At 55.3% G+C, this 23,720-nt stretch overlaps 4 protein-coding genes across 4 annotated transcripts; 2 read left to right on the forward strand and 2 right to left on the reverse strand.

The window, feature by feature from the left end:
• Positions 1-1,689: 1,689 nt before the first annotated feature.
• Positions 1,690-4,821, forward strand: Capn8 (Calpain-8; the record flags this gene model as incomplete). The annotated part of the gene is made up of 4 exons (XM_032020586.1): positions 1,690-1,891; positions 1,970-2,487; positions 2,598-3,102; positions 3,158-4,821. 4 exons carry the CDS (start codon positions 1,690-1,692, stop codon positions 4,819-4,821), a joined length of 2,889 nt encoding a protein of 962 aa, XP_031882349.1.
• A 271-nt stretch (positions 4,822-5,092) lies between these two features.
• On the reverse strand, positions 5,093-5,922 carry fta4 (Inner kinetochore subunit fta4; the record flags this gene model as incomplete). The annotated part of the gene is made up of 2 exons (XM_032020585.1): positions 5,093-5,514; positions 5,595-5,922. 2 exons carry the CDS (start codon positions 5,920-5,922, stop codon positions 5,093-5,095), a joined length of 750 nt encoding a protein of 249 aa, XP_031882350.1.
• A 2,155-nt stretch (positions 5,923-8,077) lies between these two features.
• On the forward strand, positions 8,078-9,289 carry CGGC5_v015640 (uncharacterized protein; the record flags this gene model as incomplete). The annotated part of the gene is made up of 3 exons (XM_032020584.1): positions 8,078-8,635; positions 8,693-9,007; positions 9,071-9,289. The coding sequence occupies 3 exons, from the start codon at positions 8,078-8,080 to the stop codon at positions 9,287-9,289; spliced, it is 1,092 nt and encodes a 363-aa protein (XP_031882351.1).
• A 284-nt stretch (positions 9,290-9,573) lies between these two features.
• bglI-2 (putative beta-glucosidase I) lies at positions 9,574-12,216 on the reverse strand (the record flags this gene model as incomplete). Its single annotated transcript, XM_032020583.1, has 3 exons — positions 9,574-11,079; positions 11,135-12,057; positions 12,147-12,216. 3 exons carry the CDS (start codon positions 12,214-12,216, stop codon positions 9,574-9,576), a joined length of 2,499 nt encoding a protein of 832 aa, XP_031882352.1.
• Between the last annotated feature and the right edge of the window lie 11,504 nt (positions 12,217-23,720).

The raw sequence follows: 23,720 nt of genomic DNA on the forward strand, positions 1-23,720 counted from the left end.
TGAGGGGGGGGTGAGAGATCCGAGTCTTTTATGAAGAAAAAGAGTTTTGGGGCGGTGGAAGTGGTTGTTGAGTAGAAGACCCTTTCGAAGGGAGACATGGTGGACACCATGGCAAAGCTGTTGTGGCGTGACGCACAAAAAAAAGAAGCAGTTGATTGAGTCGTTTGAGTGTCCTTGGAGGAGGAAAGATGATGTTGTGATGGGCGCCCCGAGATGATTTGCACCGGTCGATGGCATGGCTGGTAGGAAGCGCCACAATACGTTGGGCTTGTTAGATCGGATTGTGGTACGGCGATGCGCTAAATCAGCAACTGCGTCGGCATGGCGATGGCACACGATTGCGTACGGTGTGCCGAATCATCGGTCGCCTGCATGGGCGAGAAATCACGAGGAGATTGCAGGGAGTTATGCGGCAGAAGGGCATCGAGTCGCTAGGCCTCGAATGGGCTAGGCGTACTGCATGAGGTGATGTGATTCCACTAGAAGGACCCAAGCTTTTGCTTAAACGAATGGTTCGCGTTTTTCTCGCGTGCGTCTGAATCAGCCCAAATAGACCAGGGCTGATGAAGACCATACAATAGTGTAGGCCGTCTTGTCTCGCCCACCTACTCCGGCGTCGCTCAGTGTCCGTAAGGCGATCAACGGGACACTGGAAGCTTTGGCCAGCTCTCACCCGGGAGCGGGACGGAGCCGCAACGGCACGGCCTAAGTGGGTCTCTTGCTAAGAGCACCGGCCATACCCGCGGGCATACTGTAACTTGCAAGCATTGCCCTAGCAGGAAGATTTCACTTTACTCCCTCTTATGGCGGGATACCAGCCAATTTTGTGAGTGAGATGATCATGAACACTTAAATGACTTTGCAGGCGGCCGGCCAAACACCTGAAGCGGGATAGTTGAACGAGACAACTAAAGATTTTGGGGGCTGATGTGTGTAACGTCATATAGGTAGGAAGTGAGTGCTCTCGCATGCAGGACACATGAGGTGAACAAAAGCACTCTCTGCGTGCGTACACACGCGTCAATAACCAGATCAATACAGCAAACGGGATGGGGATCCTTTTCAATTCATTTGTCCGCTTGCTGCCTGCTTGCCTATTTACCTGTTCACCTGCCTGGCCAAGTCAGAAATGTAGGCGGATTCGTTGCGGTCCCAAGGGTGTCGTACCCGCCCAACTACAAGCGCCAGCCTAGTCAACTTGGTAGTCACACTCGTCCGAGTCTTCATGCGGCTGCTATGCATGTCAGTGTAGCGGTCGCGTCAGCAGGCGTGCCTTAGCGGTAATACAAAGCCGCCGTTGATCATCATGGGACTTCAGCCGCCGAATGAGCTGGTATAAATGGCGCCGCCCCCAACGCGACATACCCAGGACCGCAGCCGCAGCCACAGCGAATGCCACAGCAGAAGCCCAAGCCGGAGCCTTGATTTGTTCTGCCGTTCACTATGACCATCATCGTATGAAATTGCTCCTTCTTTCTTTTTTCTTCACTTGGGTTCCTGCCTACTGCTCGGCAGACTTCTTTCGCTTCTATTTCATGCCTGCCACTTCTAGATACCTGCCACTGCACACCTGCCTTGTCCAGGCGCACATGCAAGTGTCCAACGTCCGCATGTGTCGGCAAGTGCATCGGCGGTAAAGACCATTGGCCCCTTCCCCATCAACGCGACTTCTGGGCAACATCAATCAACATGGATTACAGCTCCGATTCCAGCTCAGACTCAGTAATCGCATCTTGCGTCGGCCCGCCCGCCCTCGATCACCCGCGACGCCGAACATACTTAGCCAGGATGCCCGTCACCGTCAGCAAACCCCGAAAAGCGAAGCAACAGCCTCCCCAAGACATTATTGATGAGTTTTGGACGAAATTCACCACCAAGACCCCTGGTAAAGGTTCGTGGTGTTTAACCCCATGTTCTCTCGTCCTTGTATGACCCAGGGTGTGTTGCTGCTGGTTCTAACTTTGAAAAGCGACCACTGTCATCCCTCAGAACGAATACGCCGAGAAAGTCGCCCGACGATCGGCTGCAGCTACCGGAGTATGCACCCAGACATCATATGACGAGGCTGCGGCAGTCTGCAAAACCAAGGTTGACAAGATCGTCCAAGAGTGTCGGAGAGTAAATCAGAAGTACCGGGATCCTCATTTCGACCTCGAGTTCGATCTTAAGTTTGGCAGACGGGATTGCCTGGAGTCCCTCTGGAATACCAAGAACAAGGAGCCCTCCCCGTCATCGTTCGCACCGAAGGCTGTGAAGCGCGTTGTTGACATCTTCGACAGCCCTCAATTCTACATCGATGGCCCTACCGCTAACGACGTGCGCCAAGGTAGAGATGGAGACTGCTGGCTAATGGCTGCGCTGTGCAATCTTAGCAATAAATCTGGCCTGATCGAGAAAAATTGTGTTGCCCATGACCAAGACGTCGGCGTCTATGGCTTTGTGTTCCATAGGGACGGTGAGTGGTTCAGCGAAATCATTGACGATAAGGTACGTAAGTCGACGAAAGAGTGTGAACGATTCCGGTGTCAGCGAGCAATGCCTACCGAGGGACTCCTTGCCCCGCTGTTATCGACCTTGGCTGACACCGCTCGCATTAGTTGTATCTCACAAAACCCGACTACGACGAAGGCTATCTTGAACGTATTCTCTGGGAGGATCGAGAACGTGTCAACTCAGAAGAGGCCTATCGACGGATCTACCAGTCAAACAGCGGGGCTCTTTACTTTGCTCAGTGCGAGAACCCAAACGAAACTTGGCTGCCACTTCTCGAGAAAGCCTATGCTAAAGCACACGGAGATTATGCCTGCATCGAAGGGGGTTTCACCGGCGAGGCTATTGAGGACCTTACCGGCGGTGTAACTTCAGAGATCTATACCACCGATATCCTAGACAAGGAGTACTTCTGGAAAGAGAAACTCCTCAGAGTCAACGAATCCTGGTTGCTTGGATGCTCTACTGGATTCGCTTCCAAAGGATGGGGCGAACGCAAGGGCATCATTGAAATGCATGCTTATAGCGTCATGAAAGCTGTCGAGATGGACAACCAACGACTTGTTCTACTCAAGAACCCTTGGGGAAAGGGGGAATGGAAGGGTGCTTGGAGTAAGTGCGGCCTATTTCCATGAGCATGTGCTCTTATATGTGCTAACATCATCAGGCGATGGCTCTTCACAGTGGACGCCTGAGTGGCTCCAGAAGCTCAATCACAAGTTTGGGGATGATGGAGCTTTCTGGATTTCGTACCAAGACCTGCTCAAGAAGTACAACATTTTCGACGTGACACGTTTGTTTGGACCCGAGTGGAAGGTAACGTCCATTTGGACGACGTTCTCAGTACCGTGGACCCTTGACTACCACGATACTCATTTCGCCTTTGAGCTTTCCAAGCCTACTTCTGTGGTTCTGGTTCTGGCAAATCTCGACGAACGATACTTCAAAGGCCTGGAAGGCCAGTATAGGTTTGACCTGCAATTCCGTCTGCACATAGCCGGCCAGGAGGACTATGTCGTACGGAGCCCAGCATCTTACCGCATGAATCGATCCGTCAACGTGGAGCTAGACCTCGAAGCCGGTAGTTACGAAGTTTACGTCAGAATTGACGCAGTACGGAATGACAGTATTTTGCCGATTGAGCAGGTCATCAGAAACAATGCCAAAAGTCGCCGCGAGAAGTTGACTCGCATTGGGCTGGCTTACGACCTTGCCCATAGCAAGGGGAGAGTTGTCGAGTCAGCTGAGCTAAAGGTAGCACGAGAAGCCCACGAGAACAAGCAGCGGGAGAAGAAGCGCGCCGAGATCAGGAGCAAAATCCAAGAAGAGCGCGAGCAGGAGCATTACCTGCGCGTCAAGGCCGCAAAGCGGGACAAGAAACAGATGGCGAAGCGGCACGCGAGACATAAAGCCAGGGCAGAAAAGAGAAAGGCCACACAAGCAAAGACCCGATACGACACAAACGATCGCCCTGGACCCGAGAAATCAGCGCAGACCCCCGAGAAATTCAAATCGTCTCCCAAAAAGCACGTCCAGATTCAGGAACTGGAAGTTCAGACCAAAGACTTAAACATCTCTGAACGAGACAAACAAAGTGCAAGCAGCGGTGCTAGCAATAAGCATGCAGCCTCACCGAAGACGTTGTCGGACTCTGGACCTGTCGGAGATGTTACGCGACCATTTGAGGCGACTCCAAGTGGGATCTTGGGGGGATCTTCGGACAACCGCGGTCTGGCTGGGCTGCATCCCGCGAAAGCTAGGGAAACTCCAATCGTGGACATCCGCCGAGAAGCCGCCAATACAACGAATGAAAGCCGGCAAGCCAAGCCCCAGAGAAGCGAAGACACCCAAAGCGATCCATCAGCCCCGTCGGAAAATTCCGACGCGTTCGGTGTGATGCTTTGTGAATCCGATGACGACTTGTCGAGCATCTCCTCCCTTTCCGACTTATCCGAGCGAGAGCTCGACATCAGGATCGAAGACTTCAAGTCGCGGGAGAACAGCCCTGGACGCCTGCCGCCGCCATCGAACCCTTCGAATCTCCTAGATGACCAGGATGAATTTGAGAGAGACCCGTGGAACGCCGTTGCCGTGGTAGGACTCCGAGTGTATCACAAGGTACTTGAAGACGATGAAAACGAGGTCATAGTCAAGTTACGCGTTGTGCCACCTAATCCATTTGCAGAAGAGGAGGTGATAGCCAAGGATGCCGACTCCAGCAAGAAGAAACCAAAGGGGCTAGACGTTGACGACAGTGCCAAGGATGCTACGCTGGAGGGTGAAATACAGCAGAGGAAAAAGAGCATTGCACCCAGCGGCGATGATCTTTGAGATGCATCCTTGCCACTTCGGTCCGGTCCGAGCAGAACATGAAGGCCTGGTTTTTTTACTCCAAGTAGAGGGCTTGCGCAGCCATGCATTGCAGTGTGCTTGCGGTGGGAAAGCGAAGTAACATCTTGTATCTTGTACTGCGTCGGGGTATCCTTTTTGAAACCTAGAACCTAGTAACACTCTTCGTGCCCAATAATGAAACACGAATCATGAAAGAATTACACAGTCCTTCACCTTTGTGCGTACATTGGGCTGGCTTGACAGCGTCTTCTCAAAAACTGCCCAAAAGGTCATCAAGCTTCCGTTTCTCGCCCGTAGCCACAGGCTCCACGACGAGAGAGTCGTCCTCCCTGAGAAGAGACCCAGACTCGGTTGAGTCGGGTAGGAGGCTAACACGGCCGCCGACACGAGCTAGCAGAACCCGCATGCGTTCCATTTCTTTCTCGACCTCGCCGTCGCGTGTGACAAGATTCTCCTGAACCCCGACGCCGGACCTGTCCGAGTGGAAAGGATTCAATACAGCTTTCATACGCCCAAGTCGCTCGACACGATCTCTCACTTGCTGCCTCTGCTGTGCAAGCGATTTAAGACGTTCAAACTGGTCGTGATAGCGCCTGGCTTCCATGGGATACGTAGTCACATCGCCATCAGATGGCCATGTTGCGGGCAGTGACTTGACGGCAGCGTCATCGGCTTTGTTCCGGTTCGGTCAGCCTACGTACCTGCAGGTATATGGAGCGGTGCATAAACAATTTGGGGGGGGTGGGGGCTACTCAGGTCAAGAGAGAGCGAGAGACCGTCAGATGGCTCATCTTCTTGTACAGTTGTGGGATGTGATAGGTAAAGAGAGTCAATCTGCTCGGCGACGTGTCGGCTGGCCTGGTGAGGGTAGGCGCGCCGAGAGTGCTGGGCGATGTTGTGGTTCAGACGAGTAACCACGTGCTCGATCAAGGCATCACTTAGTGGTGATTCGGAGTAGTCGTTGGCGGCAAGCCATGTGCGGGACGGTTGGATAGGCTGCGAAAGTAGGCGGATTTGGGTAGCGAGGAAGGATTGCTTCTGCGCTATCACGGTTGGCGGAGCTGCTTGGGTTGACGACATGGCGAGGCGCAAGAGTGATCGAGTAGGTAGAGGAACACGGTGAGGAGGGGGCGGGAACGCGGCCGGACACGGCACGGCGATTGTAGCGGGACGGGAGGACCTGCCTTAGGTAGACGTAAGGTAGAAAGGGTACTGGTGTGGGGTCGGTGTCGACCGGAAGGTACCTTACCTAGTAGTGAGGTAAAGGTGCACCGAGGTGGTTTGGGAAGGTGGAGCGTGTTGTTGTGGTGCCCTCTTTACGCGGGATACGTGCCGGACGAATCATGTGACGACGATGGGGGCCAGCCTCGGCCATGGGCATATTGATATTTCTTTTTTCTAGGTCTTGATGGGATTTTTCGACTCGCAACTGCCCACGCCAACGACGAAAGGGGGTCAAAGCTCGCGTCCACCACATTCACCTCCAACGTTCCATCAACGGTGTCCTGCATACGGATACGGATACATAGGAGCTTAACCCAATGATTGCTCCACCGATCGATACCACGCGTTTCCCAATTTGTTACTCGAGCCATGTGCTCGCTCCCATGGCGAAGCTCGCGGGTCCCTTGCATTGCAGTCAGTCAGCATCCTCCAACCACCACGTTAAAAAAAAAAAAAAAAAAAAAAAAAAAAAAAAGGAAAAAGGAAAAAGAAAGATCACCGGCAGCATCTAGAAGTCCTCCTACTTGTCCAGGCTTCCAACGTTGCCGGCGGCTGTGTATGATAAACACAGCTAATCCAAGCTAAAGAAGCCACCAGGGCTCTCGTGTCTCACGCCTAGCCTCCTTCTCCTCTTCCTCCTTTCCTGCTCTCTACTTCCCATCCGTCTGCTCAAAAGGACCCTATGATTCGGACTCGTCGTAGGCGGCTTAGCCCAAGGTACTAGCCCGGCATCAACGTATGCGGCAGATGTGCTGCAATACCTCGGTCTTGGCTCGTCGCCCGCCCCGCACAATTCCAACCTCTTTACCGGAGCGTGGGTGCCTTGATGGGATAAGACGGTTGCGAAAGGCGACGTAGTACATCAGAATGAGCCTCATCAGAGGAGCGGACAAATTCGAGGCAGACGTTGGACGATAACCGGTGCAATGTCATGAGCAAGGTGGAGGCACACCGCACATCACATACCTGCAGAAACACACAATCACACCGCCATCGGCTGGCTCCTGCCTCATGGCCTTTCTCAACCATCTCATCTTTCGCTCTTCCTTGCTCGCCCCGCCTCCCAAATCGACACTAATGCAGCCCGCTTGTATTCGATCCCTCCCGTACGGCCGCATCTCGTGGCCCTCGGCGCCCACGCCATCTGCACGTCAGGTAATTCCCTCGCCTTAAGTGGACCGACCTGGGAAGCCTCTTTCTCGTGAACCACTTGCAGGAAGCCTCGCGAGGCCGGCACCCATCTCTTCGCCCTCTTACTGGCTAGCTATGCCCTCTTCCCTTTCTTTGCCGCCACGCCGGCCGGTGACAGGACCGGTGAGCATGCATGATCCGTCCCGCAACGCCTCCCAGTGTCACCACTTGCTCTTTCTCCTGCCTAAGCGTCCTCTCCTGACGGATACCTGCTTGAAAACTGCAGAGAGAGAGAAAACCTACGACGTGGTAGCCGCCTGGTCGGAAAACACCTGCTGTCCCCCGGCTCGAGTCCAGATGTGCCATTCCCACCCTCTCGGCCGAGCTTGGCCCTGTATCGTTGGAGCAAGGATGCCAAGCTCCTCTATCTTGTATGTCATGGTGCCATGCATCTGGTGAGACACGACTCCGGTGCGCTGTCAAACGGCTAATCCTATATGCCCAGCTGCAGCGACGCATCTTTGGCGGGGGATCCGGATGGGAGCCAGCCTGGCCCAGCCCAGCCCTTACCCTGTCAAGCGATGTTCATCGCTCACCCCCCTCCTCATCCTCTACCAAGGCTGAACACCACTTTAGGATCGATGTCCGAGGTCTCGGGTGCTTCCATTGTCTGACGATGTCTCTGTCAACGTATATGAGAGGCCGTTCGTCTCTTCCACTGGCCGTATCTCGCAATCTTGTCCGTGATTGTACGACTCTTCTTCCTCTCCATTCTTCAGCGAGAAGCACGTATCAAGGAGCGGCTGCTTGTCTCACTCCAGCTTGCCCATTGTTGCACGCCGATGGGTTTTTGTTTAGCTGAGTCTGCCCGCCTGCCACTATGTCTCCTCCCCCAAGGCCTCCCGCCAACGGTTTTGTTACCTTTGTGCGTAAGATCTATAACCCACTCGGCTTCAAAAAGGGTTATAACTTTGCTCTCTTCTTTATCACGGCCGGTGCCATGGTGGGCTTCATCCTCACCCGCCTAATGTTTTTCGACTTCAAAGGTATATTCTGTAATCCAGATTACAGATCAGGGGCCCTCCCGGGAGAGTGCTACTACTACCAATCCGGCACGGGGAGGATTGGCATCATCATGCATCTAGCTGGTGTGTTGCCCGGTGGTTTCTTGGCCTGCCTCCAGTTCGTTCCCGTCATCCGCCACAAGGCTATCCTGTTCCACCGCCTCAACGGATACCTCGTCCTTCTCCTCAGTATCGTCGGCATCATTGGCGTCTTCATGATAGCGCGGCGTACCTTTGGTGGTGGTGTCAGTATGCAGACGGCCGTGGGCGGAGGCAGCGTCATGTTCCTTGGAGCGTTGGGGCTTGCTATTTACAACGTCAAGAAACTCCAGATCGAACAGCATCGTGCCTGGATGCTCAGGGCTTGGGTATATGTAAGGACACATCCCAGGTCTCCAAAGGCTCAAAACTAACGATCATGGTGCCCCCAGGCTGGTTTCATCATCACCATGCGCATCATCAGTTTCTTGGCTGCTAGAGTCGTGGCCAATACCGACCCAACCTACTACGAGGTGAAGCAGTGCGCGGTCTTGGACTTCATCTTCCGCCACAACCAGACCAAGGTCCTCGGCTTCTACCCTGACTGTGGAGGCTTTTACTCTGGCGAGTATCCTGGCTTGAACGTTCTTGTTCACGCCAACGTGGACGCCCACCAGCCTGCCGAGATTGCGGCGGGATTCGCAGCCGTCTTCGGTGCGGGCTCGTGGCTGGCTCTAGCCATCCATGCCATTCTTGTTGAACTCTACGTATGTACCGCCCCAGGTGTGCGCAGCTGCATTTTTAAGACCTATGCTGACGAGACTCTGAAGCTTCACTTGACCCCGGCAGAAGCGGAACGCCTTCGTCGCATATCGTACCAACGCCAGCTCGAGGCGGGGATGAAGAATGCCGGCAGCGCTGGCTTGACAGCACAGCGACTGGGCGACGCGGAGCCGTGGATACCGCCGAACGAACTTCGAAGGATCGAAGATAACAGCACACCAAGCTCTGATGGCGATATGAGAGAAAAGCGCGTGAGCTCGCCTTAACAGCAGCTTTCGTTCGGGTAACGGACCTTTGGCAGTACGGCTCTGGAAGTCTGTCTTCTGCACTCCTACGACCTATGAATACATGATATGATAGACGTGACTATTTGAGATGTTTGGGCGGAAGTTCGTGTATTCAAGATTCTACTGATGTGGCCCACGAAGCAAATGAGAACATTTATATTTTATGTGCGCATTCATCATTCATTCGTTACATACCCAAGACAGCTATGAAAAGATATTTTACTCCTTTTTCCCTGCCATCCACATGGACATCAACCATTAGTCTACAATCCCGACCACCAGAACGTCTCACCGACGCTGAATGATCCCTTGAGGGCCTTGTCGGCGACAACACTGCTGTCGCTGACGACAACATCGTATTCGCCCTTCTCTGCGCACCACTGATGGCGTTCCTCGTCGAAGTAGCTGGCAGCGTACTTGGTCTCGATGCTGACCGTCACCTTCTTGCTCTCGCCCGCTTTCAGCGCCGCCTTGGCGAAGCCCTTGAGTTCCTTGAGTGGGCGGTTGATCTTGGCCTTCTGCTTAGGCGCCACGTAAACTTGGACGACCTCGGCACCCTGTAGAGAGCCTGTGTTCTTGACTGTGACGTCGACGGTAAGCTTGCCGTCCTTGTCGTTGACGACGAGATCGCTAAAGGCGAAGCTCGTGTAAGACAGACCGTGACCAAAGGGGAAGAGGACGGGGCGGTCGATGTACTCGTAGTAGCGGTAGCCAATGTAGATATCTTCGCCGTACAGAGTGCGGCTGGCTTCAGCGCGGTAGTTGAGGTAAGCCGGGTTGTCTTGGACGCGTTCGGGGAAGCTGAGAGACAGCTTTCCTGAAGGGTTGACATCGCCGAACAGGACATCGGCGATGGCGTTACCCGTCTCGTTGCCTCCATACCAGGCCTGCACAAGGGCGGCAACGTCATTGATCCACGGCATGCGCACAGGCGTTCCTGACTGGTTAACGACAACGGTGTTGGGGTTAGCCTTGCCGACGGCAGAGATGAGATCGTTGAGGTAGCCAGGAAGCTCCATGTCGGCGCGGTCATTGCCCTCAGTCTCCCAGTCAGCGTTAAGGCCAGAGCAGATGATGACCTGGTCGGCGTCCTTTGCGAGGGCAGCAGCCTTTGCGATCTCGGCCTTGTCATCAATAACCTTGCAACCACCGATGCGGAGGGCACCACCACCGAAGACGACATTGTCACCCTGGAGCTTTGACGAAGGGGCCGAGGCGAACTCGACCTTAAAGGTATAAGTCTCGCCCTTCTTGAGCTCGACATGGCCCTTCTCCTCGACGGTTGCGGCGCCAAAGAAAGCGTCTCCCTGGCGCTGCTTGGTGGTGTTGTCGATGACAAGCTTGTCGTTGACGAACAGGTTGGCGGTGCCGCAGACGATTAGGCCGAGCTCGTAGGTGCAATCCTCCTCGGCGACAAAGCTGCCCTCAAAGTCGGCGTACCAGAGGTTGGACTTGAACTTGGGGTTGTAGTAGTCAACAAGCAGGAGCTCGGTCTTGGTCAGGATAAGCTCGTCGAGGCACTCGCGGCTGCGGTCGGTGGGCGGCTCGTTGTAAGCCTTCATGGTCATGCCGGGTTGGCCATTTGACTTGACAACGTTGCCAAGGAGAGGCAGAAGCTTGTGGGAGTAGGCACCCTCGGTGTACTCGGGTGGAGAGCTCAGCTTCTTGCTGATTCCGTCAAAGGGGGTGACGGAGTAGTAAGCAGCCAGAGAAGCGGAGCCGCCTCCGTGGTAGGTGCAAATTTTGGCATTGGGGCCGATGACGACGGTCTGCGGTTCCAGTCAGCTGCTGTTGTCGTATAGGAGAGAAAGCTCTTGATCATACCTTCTTGTCCTTCTTGAGGGGAAGAACGCTGTTCTCATTCTTGAGAAGAACGAGACTCTCGCCGCCAATGCGTCTCAGCAGCTCAGCGGTCTCAGGAGTGTCGCCAGTCTTCTCCGGGGCGCCTTCAGGGATGCCAGTTGCCACACACTTCTTGATGAACTTGAGCATAGCACGAGCTCTCTCATCCAGAATGTGTTGGCGGACCTTGTCGGTTGAAACGTTGAACTTCAGGGGCTCTCCACGGAAGCGCGGAGGACCGGGCATCTCAAGATCGAGACCGGCGTTGGCCGCCTCCGTTGTGCTGTACGTGCCGTACCAATCGCTCATGATCATGCCGTCCCAACCCCACTCTTTGCGAACAAGTCCCTCAAGCAGCTCTTGGTTCTCACTGCAGAACTTGCCGTTGACACCGTTGTAGGCCGTCATCAGAGCGCCGGGCTGCGAGTCGCGGAAAGTCAGCTGGAAAGGGAGGGCGTAGATCTCGCGCAGGGCTCGCTCAGTTACGATGCTGTGAACAGCGTTGCGCCTGTGCTCCTGGTCGTTGCAAACAAAGTGCTTCGGCGTCGCCTGGATGCCGGTGCTCTGAATGCCGTTCACGATGGCGGCAGAGCCCAGGCCGGCCAAGACAGGGTCTTCACCCAGAGACTCGAAGCCCCTGCCACCGAGGGGGGATCTTTGCATATTGATGGTGGGGCCGAGAATGCAGTGAGCTCCCTTGAGCTTGGCTTCTTCACCCATCTTCTTTCCAGCCTCCTCTAGGAGGGCGGTGTTGAAAGTGGCGCCAAGGGCCGTTCCGCAGGGGAAGCAGGCGGCCTTAACGCCATTGAAGAACTTGGTGCCGCGAACGCCATTGGGACCATCAGATAGTCGCACGGAAGGGACGTTGTGCTTGGGAAGAGCCTTGGTGTGCCAGAAGTCGATACCTGAAGCAATTGCGTTAGCCCACAAAGATCCCATCTGTCGATGACGTCGATCGCGGGGAGAGAGCGCCAGTTGGGACGAGGTGGCTTACCCGCAAGAAGGTCGACCTTCTCGGAGACGGTGAGCTTCTTCAGCAGGTCCTCCACATCGAAATCGGCCATTGTGGGCTTTGAACCGGCAAATCGGAAAATAAAACCCTTAGTTGGCTGGGTATCTCTACGTTGGAACAGAAAAGATGCCGCTTGAAATTGGAAGCAGGCGACGTAACAATAGGCAGTGGCTAGGAGAAGCTGGATGGATGATTTGGAAATGGCAGGATCAGTCGGTTTCTCGAAGGCTGAGAGGTGTTAAATAGATTTATTACGAGCTCGAAAGCGGGCCATCTCCGGACGCCGCGGCGGAGTATCGGTTCAAGCAGCCAGCAGCCCCAGTCTCTAGTCTCATGGTGTGGGAGGTGGTTTTCCAATATCTGTGTTGGGCAAACAGAACCACGTATTGTTCGTTCCCGGGGAAAGACTGGCAGACAAGGTATGCCGAGGCGCAGAGAGGAGCGAGCGTAAGGTGATTCCTGTCGCCGGACCCCCCTCTCTCCCACCACACAGCCGAGGCGTCGAGAAAGGCCTCGAGGGGAAGACAGATGGGACAGACGGGATAACTACGGTTTCCAAGACGCGGTCAGGCGGTCCATCAGTCCAGCGCATCTCCCAGCTACCCCACGTTGAGTGAGGTGCTGCCCCTCACCCCGGCTGGAGCTTTGTGCCTCCTCTGGCGTCAGACTCCGGTCTTGGGACCCATCTGTCGGCTCCGCATTGGCCAATTCAACTGGATCATGGAGCTGGACGCCGTCCCGAGATTCCGCAGACAGGGTTTTGGCCGGCTGAAGTTCGGATAGCCCCTCACTAGCGTCTCCGATTGCGTCTCACCTGCCTCCACAACCCGCAGTTTGCGCGATATTGACGCGAGGTTCACCCGGGAAGCCCCACTTGCCTCCCTCGGTGAGGAGCATTCACATCCATACCTTATGGACGAGGCTTCTCACCCCAGGGCTATCCGGGTACCGACGATACTATCGCTGATGCCAATGCGAGCCATTGCATTGAAGTGAGTCTTTCTGGGTCCTCAAAATAAAACATCCTCCAGTGACAGACATGGCTGACGGGTGTGTTGTGTTGAGCGCCGTACCATCTTCGGCATCCGGTCCGATACCCGTCATCCACTTCCCGGCAGCAGGTAGGCACCGCGGGGAGTAGCGGATCGTGACCGTCGGAAGAGCATGTCGACCACGGCATCGCCATGAAACGGAGAATCTCTCAACGGCTGTTCCACACTGCGACTGACCCACATGGGATGCCGACACGGGGCGGCATGAGAGCGGCCCGGATTGTCTACACGGCAGCACTGTCATGACCCTACCGCCGACCATTCACGGACGATCCCTTCAACATTTCGCCGGAAGTCTCCGCCATCCCCAGAATCCCCAGACCCCGCGGGACCCATAGAAGCCATCTTGGTCAGCAGTGGCGACGTGCTGGCCCAACAAGCCGAGGCCCCTTTCACAGCTGTGACGTTGCCATTGTCTTACCGGGCATGACCTCCATTCAGGGGCATCTCGACCGGGAGAACATAGCCAATATGGGACGATGAACAATTAGTAGCAAGCCGCATTCCTTGGCTACAATGGCGGGGAGCCCCTTTCACCACATGCATTGTAACAGGTTTCTGGACGGCCTCATGCGTGTGGCTACCTATGGTGTTCGGCAAAATGCCCATTTGCTGACCATCACCACCCACTTCTATGGTAACTTTAGTTGATTGAGACGACCGGTTGAGAGGTCATACAAGCTTACTGCTGGAGAACACCGTGGCTGTGGCTCGGGCGAGTGCTGCAGTACCGACCGTCTGGTGATCAGCACTGATCCTCAACAGGGTTCTGCTGCTCGCATCGGGCTATTATACAAAAGCGGTGGATCGACGAAGCAAATCACCGACCTCGAGCTTCATCAGACCGCACTTGGTCCTGGTGGCGGCCACATAAATGCCCTCAATTTCCTTCGCTGCCTCAGAGTGCGTAGATGATGTCTCTCGCGTGATGAGGCACAGAGGGACAAGCGGGATTCTTCCTCTCTGACAAGCCTGTGCCACCCACGTACAGACGGCTCATTTTTCAGCCGGCGCCACGCTGATCCGTGAGCAACAGAGCAACCTCTGAGGCATTTGAGATGCCGGATTTCACGGGCCACCTGCTCGGACTCAGGTTTGGGCGCCTTCATGATGCTGAACCAGGGGTGGCTTTCTAGGGATGCACAGCTTACAACTCCACTCCCAGTCTTAGATAGCATTGCAGGGGCTCTAGAGGCTTTCGCGCGCCATCGTTGAAGCTCTTAGAGCTCCTGAGGGCTTCACGGAGACGTAGATATCGCCCGCTTGGGGGGCGTATGCAATGTACAACACGCAATGGCGCTCATGGAGGAAGAGTTGCGCGACGTCTCACTTCCACACCGCCGTTCCGCTCCGCCCCTGAATATTCCTTACGTTAAAATCAAGCCATGCTGCGGCGGAAGCGCCAACAACACCGTCGTTGAAGTCATCAGGGCCGGCGCAGGTGAGCGCAAGCCAGGCGTCCGAAGCATTATGTAATTGGGCATTACTTCATTCCTCGGTGGCTAGGATACCAAACAAGTTTGGCATCGCTCAATCGTTGACCATGCTCTCCGCCATGTCATCTCCCTACAGCAGGTAAGGACGCGGGGGCCTCTATTTGGGTATAACGTCGGGCTACCCGAACGAGGAAAACCGGCCGACGACGCTCTTTCGCCCAAATCCCGCCAGGCGGGAAAATCTGATCCCCCGACCCCAAGACGAAAAGACAAATCAGGTCTAGGACCGTTGCAAGCACCATTCTCTGCCTTGGAAGTGCTTAGCCAAGGCCTGAGGGCTGAAGGCCAGTGCCAGGGGTTCCGGAAGGAGGGGCGGGGGTTGCAGGTTTCGGCCGGGGAGATGACCGAGCGAAAGGAGATGGACGGAAGGGGAGAATGCCGAGCGCGGTGTGGGATACACGGCATCCCGATGGAGCGCGGCAGAAGCGGCGGTGTCAGTCCGGCGTGTGCTACGCAGGAGTACATGGAAACACAAACGACACTGGTTGGGCTAATTAGCCAAAGCGATGGAAGGATGCATTGCAGATCAAATGTACCGCATATACAAAGTACAAATACACACCGATGCTGCCATTCTTTGTTCCTCATTCTTCTAGAAAGGACGGGTTAGTCCAGCTACGTGCGACTAGGCCCGGACTCGACCGCCAAAGTCCCGATTGGACTCGTCCCTCACTTCGATCGCGATTTCCGCCAGAAACCAATGGGCACTAGAAACAATGCTAAAGCTTTCGCAGGCTAGGGAATTGGGCGTTTTCCCATCGGGGACGCTGGCGGTCGAGCGTGCACTTGCAGGAACTAATCTGGCTGCACCACGTTCCGCACGTCCGCGATCGGGACGGAAAAGCCCACGGACGCTCGGGGGGTAAAGGAAGGAAAGGGGCGAAAGAGGAACAGAGCGGTCAACAATTGAACTTGCTTGACAAACGGGAAAGGGTCTTGTCGTCGACGCTTTCCCTCTCAGAACAGACCCGACTTTGCAGCGAACGGCGCAAAGTGTAATTCCTTCCATGAAGCTTCCATTGCTTCGATGGCGCAGTTCGGATGCACAGAAAAGGAAACACACCGCTATGTCGCATACAGAACCCGCGAAAAGCAGTTGGAAGCGCCGGGATTGCCACGTTTCTCTGCGCCTTCACACCCACCACCTTATAGCGTCGGAGGGGTGCGCAGGTGTTGATGAAGCGCCTCGCATCGGATCTCACAGCAAGACGCCATGGCGAAGTATGTACTAGACGTGGACGGTGTGTAGAGCATGATGTGCGTACGTGGTGTAGCAGCAGAAGAGTCAACGCCTAGCCAAACCTCGACACGATGGAGGCGAGCACGTCCGGTCATGAATCGGGTTGGCTTCGGTGTGTGTGTGGTGTACGTGTGTGCCATGTGCACAATGTTGCATGGCTAACATGGCGAGTCCGTGGCGTCAAACGGCGTTCGCAGAAACAACAAGTACAGCTTTAGCCAAACAAGAGACACAGGGGCTGTTTGCAAAGACTATAACGCCCCCAAAGATACCCTACTTCCTGCTTCTCTAGTTCCCCAAACGAAGCCGGCGAGGCGGGCAAAGAGGCGGCCCAGCGCGTGGCAGCGTTGTAGGGCTTCAGATACGCTTTCGCCATGACATGAGACGTGCATCATAGCCACGTGTTGCGGGCAGCGATAACTGTCAAAACTCTATTGAGGCCATCACACGAACCCGAGCCGCCTGTCTCAGAAGTTTCCATGCGTCAGATTCTGCGGGAGGCTGACTCGCAGGGAAGGGTGCAACCGTCTTTGCATGCCACACATCCGATGGGCCCCTTCTGCGTCTTGAAATTTCATGTACTACACAGTACACACACTTGCAGCATGAACCAGCCGACAGCTAGGCGGGCGCATATCCCGCAAACCCCGATATCTAGACTATCTTCATCAAGGAAGAGCAGTGGCAGGCAGATTGGCGGTGGGAAATTGTGCTCATGCAACCATGCTTCACACTATCCGTACCTTGGTTGTTCATAGTTCTGGCGTTGGTCGAAGCAGGCATTAAGCAAGCAAGTAGTGCTGCAACACCCCTACTGCACACTACAATAGTCAGCACGTGGACTCGAGGATGAACGCGCAAAGCTGTCATGCAGTAGACAGTCTCAATCATGTTCTCCGGTGATCGACATCTGCGACTCTCCTTCATAGACGCTCGTGATTTGAGATTTGCCCTGTGGCTGGGAGGAGTAGATGAATTGATGGGGGCGGAGCGGCAGGAAAGGAAACCGAGGCTTCCCAAAGGCTGTCCGTCGTGGTGAAGAGGCATGATGGCTGTCCTTTACGACTGTCATTGGACGGACAGCGCTTTGGTCAACCGTCACAGGGTCCTGATCGAACACGGGGTGGAGTGGCGGCTTGAAGAAGGCGCATCGTGCCTTGAGCAGGCGCTGGGCGGCGGGGTTTGGGCTGAAAGGATGTTGCGAAATTGAGGCACTCTAAAACGGAGTACTCGAGACGGCCAGTCTAGCGCTAGAGTAGCTGAGAAGAACGTCGTTCGAGCGGCCGCTAGCAAGATGCATCGCGAGGCGTGCGAGGTTGAGTTGTTCTGGAGCTAGTTGAAGACTTTCTTAGCGTAGCTTCCTATGGTAAGCCCAGGCGTTAGAGGTACGACTGCAGGACTGCAACGGAGGCTGGGAAAGAGAGGCTAAAACGGACCCTGTTGGGAGTGGCAGGGTCTCGGTGCATGAACGAACGTTCAAGGCACGTGTCTGGGTCTCGCGGCTGGCAATTCATCAAACATTGATGATGGTTGGGGGTTGACGCTCTGACAAAACGTTTGTGGCAACGTCCAGGGGTCGAGAGGAGGAGATGCCGAAGGCGACCGACTGGTTTATGGAGATGGGCTACTGCGTAATATTACATGTAATAAGTGCGTCGAAGCAAAGTAAAGTGAGGTACTAAGTAATGGGAGACGCGTAGAAGAAGTTTATCCGCAATAGATGGGCGTGTTAAGACGGAACGGGTGCCAAGACTCGGTTGTCTTTTTGCTAAGGAACGGATGGAGGCCTTAGTGGCAGACGGGACGGGAGATGCGGAATAGGGCAGCGAGGAGTAACCTGGGGGCATCATGTGGAAGAAGAAGCTTCCGTCCGTCCCTTGGAGTTGCAGTGCAAGCTCAGCTAGAGGCCAAAAGTGAGGTGAGATGAGGTAAGGTGAGCTGAGGGGGCAAGCTATGGACAGGGAATATCCAAGCGTGATGGGAAGATTTCTTCAACAGGCAGAAGTACAAAGTACTTTGCCCCAAAGGAAAGGACCAGGCTCGAAGAATAGGGCAACCAACACAGCCCATCATACAAGGCTGGGCCCAGGACGAAGCATCGCAGGGCGCGGTCAAGAATCAGGGACAGGGGCCAAAGACGAGGAGGGCACTGGTGTCATCCTGGTTCGGTTTGTACGGGCGCGATGCGATGGTGCACTGCCAGGACTGGGGCCAAGAGAATGAGAGTGAGAGAGAAAGAATGATGCAAAGAGAACAATCAATGGACGGGTGGGTATGCTATTCGCTGTCTGGCTAGGTGAGTACTATGCAGTAGGTACACAGTAAGGTAAGATGCCTAAGGAAAGGTAGGTAATGGAAGTCGAATGTGCTCAAGGGGAATGATGATTGGGCGGGGGTGAGAGCCGGGCTCGGGACGGGAAATGTGGGCTGGACCTTCCTCGCGTCCCACGCTTTCCGGACAAGCGTTTCCTTGCTGGCGCCCCAAGGTCACTGCGATGCAAGAGGCATCTTCACACGAAGGGCAAGGCATTCGTTGTAAGTACATTGCAACAGCAGAAGCGGAACGAAATGGTACTGGATACCTTGGACTCTCGTGTGCGGACGACACCTCCACCCAGTAGGTAAGGTAGCCGGCCAGTGGAAGGTGGGAGAGAGTGGGACAATCCACAATAGTCCACAACAGAGGTTTTCCGAGAACCTCTGGGCTGGTAAGGCACGGAGGAGGAGACTGAAGCGGGCGCGGAACGTCTTTTCCACCTGCAGAGGCGGTGTTGAGTTGAATGCGATGTACCTTGCAATTGCAGATGGCGTATTGCAAATCCTGATGGGCCAGAGAGGTGCGCATGCAGAATTTACCTCATAACCATGAGAGATCAAACAGGAGATGGATGTGCGTGCAGAGACAGACGATGATACCGCCAACTGTCAGCGGCATGCCCCTCCTTCTCCTGGGAGCTCCAATCTCTTGCATATCGCAAAGCGGTCCTCTCGAGCTCAAGAGATGAAGTCTCGTTACTAGCAGATTGTGCCAAGGGGCAAGGGGGGGTGAGGGGGGAGGGGGGGGGGGGGACCGTCTTCAAGACGCAAGCAAGTGCACCCGCGTTTCGATCTCCCGATGCGGGCGACTCAAGTCTACCTGCATTCCTACCACCTACCCAACTTACTTTACCTCATGGAAGAAGAAGAAGATGAATGGATGCCAAGGTACCTACCACAACCACCATCCAACGGCGCATGATTCGTATGAGGCATATCAACAACTTGTCGCTGCTGCAGCGCATGCTAGGTCTTCCTGTGAGTGCTGCAAAGCACTCAGACTGCCTTAGATACGGTCCAGGTGTATTGCACGTTGCTGCCAGAGCGCGATTCACCAATGACGGAGACGGTGACAGGAACGGGGACCCTCAGCTTAGCGAGAAACCCCGCCCGAATGCATTGGCCCGCTTTTCCGCTGCCGGCTCACGCTGGCGTCGGTGGATCCCCCGGCTTTCGCCTGGCAACAGGTGCAGCCGTCAGCCAAAGGTACCTCAGTCCTGGGACGTGCGACAGGGGGGAAGAGAGGAGGAGGGGATCAGGACGTGGAGGCGGAACGAAGGTACCTGGGCAAGGCACCTTACCCCACCTGGCTCAGGCAGGGTACGCTGTACCTTAGGGCAAGTGTATTACCTTATGGCGCTGCATAGTATCCGTAGCTAGGTATGTCGTCTCGGGACTGCCCTGCCTATGGCCACCCCTCCATGAGGTAAGGTACCACCACCCAAGGTAGACAACAGAGGTATCGTGGGCAGAGCACCTTACGCAGTAGGCTGACCTTCAAGTGCCTTAGCTGCTGCTGAGGTATGGATACCGCTGGCCCTAGGTCAAACCGTCAGCCAAGACCCTGAGGGGCGGGATCCCTGCAAGCATGTGGTGATCGACCGTGCAGGGACACCAAGGACAGGGGCACCCACCCCCCCTTCACCCGACCCCTTCACATCCTCTTCTTGGAAAGGCATGAGGGCACCCAGAAAACGGCAGGATGGAGACAGAGACCCCTGTCCGTTTGCCCGCTCGTGTGCCCCTCCCCCCCGTTTTGGCGTCGCGCGCCTCGCGATTGGATCCCGCCCTAGAACTCATTTTCTACAAGGCATATTATTCCCATCAGACAGACACCAGACACCAGACACCAGGCACCGGAGCACGCACCACCTCGTCAGGCATGCCAGGCATACATGCTATGGTACTGTTCCTTGCCTACCTACCTTACCTTACTGAGGTGCACACACATGCTTCCATTGAATAACAGCGAGAATTTCCATACTCAACACCATACCGACTCCTCGCACTTACCATCCGATGCATGCCTCACCCTATTATGGCGTAAGGCATGAAGATCCCTTCTCTCTCGGTTGGTTCTCGTCTGCCAGTCTGAACGTTGCCCTTACACGTGTTGCATCCGCCCCTCCCCATGGAATCTCCACGCGCTTCATCCCTTTTACACGACTACAGGCGCAAGCACACGTTTCTCCCAAAACTAAGTTCAACTTGGGTTAATTCCGAGCGCGGTGAGCGTTTGGATGACGACGGGATGTTGACACGCCGAGCCAACGAGCGGGCAGTTAATCAGAGCACCTTTCCTTAAGGTAGCCTCCACCACCACCACCTCCACCACCACCAGTAGTAAGTGGTACTGGGGGTAGGTTGTTGGCACAAGCTTTCCATCACCCATTCTTGACATGATTCCACGGGGCTTCTCTCAGGCTTCGCAACGTCTTGCCACAAACCAAGCTCATCCTCATCCAAGACGGGCAAAAGTTAGTCTGCGGCGAAGGCTAAATCGTTGAACGACGGGCTCCCCGTGCCGGGATCGTTCGGGCGAGAGTCGGCTCAAAGACTTGAGCAGAAAGATTCAGGTGGAAGGTGGTGAGGTGATTATATGACCGTTGTTCCTTGCGACCATGGCATGTGGTGGGTGTGCCTCGTTCCAAAGTGCGCATTGCAACTATGATAGGAGGCGGCGGGGACGGCACTGCAAGCTGAGGCGAAAACGAGACAGAGATGGAGAGAAAGAGAAGTCGAAAATGGCGTGAGCGAGCTACCACACTGCCAAGGACAGTATGTAGTTGTAAGGACCAATGACAGACAACATGAGCTCGGTGAGGCATAAGATACTGTAGTGTGTAAGCCTGTAAAGTAGGTTGACATTTGCAGCAGTTGGTGCACACGGGTACCAGTGCGCAGGATTGTAATCAATTTGTTGCATGGTTGACTGGCAGCAGCTAACTTGGAAGTTCTATCTATGCTAGCCTACGGATACTCCGTTGCTATCTTTGACTCTGGAGCCAGACTTGACCAGATGCAGATCCGAAGCCCCTCCGACTGCCCCGACTGCCCCGACTGCCCCGACTCCCCCACGGTGATTCTGCAGCGCAAGAGCGGATGGAGAGGCGGATGACGGATGACGGGGACAGTCGAGGGCTGACCAGCAAGGTATCTTAGCTTGCCCTGCACGTACTATGCAGTAGATGGCTTGGCCAGGTATGATGATGCACTGCGTCCGCTGGGTAGCAGACTGACCGCTGGCTTGACGGAGTAACGCAATGATGTGCTCCTGGGGACGGGGAAGAAGGGTAGAATGGGAATAGGTGAATGGGAACGGGAACGTAGACCACCCAGAGACGGAGACGATGACCGACGACGGGAAGGATAGGATAGGGTAGGGTTAGGTAGGTAAGGTACCTCAAGGTAAGAGGATGAAGAAGAAGAAAGGCAGGGGCATGGGAGGTCGGGTCGGCTGGGTTCGGAGCAAACGGTAGGTGAGGTAGGCAGGCACAATGGATGGAGGTTCTTACCCTGGGCAGGCAATTCCTGGGAATTCCGTTATTTAGGTAAGGTAGGTAAGGTGGGAGAGAACAGGCATTGGCTTGGGTCAGGTACTCGCCGAAAGGCAGGTACTTTGGGCGCCCCTGCCCATCTGCCGCCCAGATGTACCTGAAGCAAGAGGTACTTTGGTCCTGCCCTGTCTGAGGTGGTTCGTGTGTGCCTGCCTGGGGCTTCCATGGCCTGCCTGCCTGCCTGCCTGCCTGCCTGCCTCCGCCTGCCTCCACCCCCACCCCTGCCCACCTATCCCAGCCAGCCAGCCAGCCAGCTTTCCCTTCTGCACGTCCCGTCATCCATTGCATCGGCCGTCGTCCAGCCTCCAGCCTCCATCACCGCACCTGCTGCTATGCCGTACGCTTAGTTTACGCCTCACCTTACAGAAAATTCCATCTTCGGCGCTAGAACATTTCTCCTGCATCGGTGCTGCACCGGCGCTGCAACGTCCAGGCCTACTACCATACCTACCTAAGGTACCTAAGGTAAGGTAGGCACGCCAAGTGCCCTACCCAGGAGACTGCATCCTCCGTATGGATATCCTCCGGCCGGACTCCTCCATACTTTGGACCTTACCTTCCTTACCTACCTTACCGCATCAAACCTGCGATCCCTGCGTCGGCCGCCGGTTCTTCACCGGCTCAATCACCCATCATCATCGCCAACGCCGTCGGCACCAGAACCAGCTCCCATGTTCATTTCACACTGCTGCTCGCTCTGCTAAACCTGGTCACCACCCACCGCACCGCACCGCACCGCACCTGCCGCAACGCAACGACCTCTCGGGATGCCGAGTGGCCTGTGCGGCTGCTCTGCCTCCAGTGTTCTCCCGAGTCCGATTCTCCAAGACACGGACCCGACATCCATCGACTCTCACTCTCGACTATGGATACCGTTTGCCCTCTTTTGGCTACGGATACCTACCATGTCTTCTTGGCCTCCTGCTCCCGCGCGCATCTGCCCCCCTCCACACCCTCGTACCTACTGCCTACTCTCTCCTCTCTCCCGCTCCCCGGACGGACCTCGACCTCACGACCAATCTCGCTTTTCGCCTACACTGCCCACAACAAGGCAAACCGCTGGTTGTTCCTCGCACTTGGTCTCCTCCAAAACATTGAGCTACCCTGCGCCTTGGGTAGCGTCTAAAGAAAGAGCGCCTTACCTAATAGGCGACCGCCAAAGGTCCTCGTCATCCTGGGACGCGTCACAGACGCCTGCAAGCGCAGAACCCTGCCTGTTGGACATAAGACAAAAGATGGCCCTGCCACCGTCGCAGGGCCCAGAGGCATCCTCAAACTCAAATTCCCGTCTAATATGGGAGAGAAACGCTTGGCACGGGAAGTTGGGTGCGGGTAACGTTCGGGTAAGAAGCATAGCCGGACCGGTCAAGATTCACTCAAACCTTCCTCCACCACCCCCGTCCGTTGTTGTCAATCGTCACTTACCGCCGCCGTCTTGAATCTTACCTTCACTCTGTCTAGCCTCTCCAGTCCGAGAGTGTGTGTGAAAGAGCAAGTGGAAGGTATAGTGTGCGTGTGTGTGGGCTTTCTCCTGCAATTTGGTGGAGATAAATGGGCGGGCAATCAATCATCTCTGAAGGCCCATCATCCCGTCTTCGGCTGCTGCTGCTGCTGCTCCAGCCCCAGCTGCGACTCTGTCTCTCCCCCAGCTTCGAGCTCTGCCCCTTCTTGAAGAATCTCCATTGACTGCGCATCAGTTGACTTGACCCAAACAACTGGCGGGATCGCCAGCCTAGGTGCTCCGTGCTGGCAGTTGCTCGGCACTTTCCGGCCTTGTCCGGCGTCTTGCCATTCGGGGATTGTCCGCCGTGGTTTTACATCATCGAAAAAACGTCCGGATCCTGAAAGCCTCCGGTGCTCACCCACTCATGTCCACTTCTCTCGTCCATCTTTCC

This window comes from Colletotrichum fructicola (genome assembly GCF_000319635.2).
Source record: "Colletotrichum fructicola Nara gc5 chromosome Unknown KSG_Nara_v1_contig10, whole genome shotgun sequence".
Taxonomy (NCBI): Eukaryota; Fungi; Ascomycota; class Sordariomycetes; order Glomerellales; family Glomerellaceae; genus Colletotrichum; species Colletotrichum fructicola.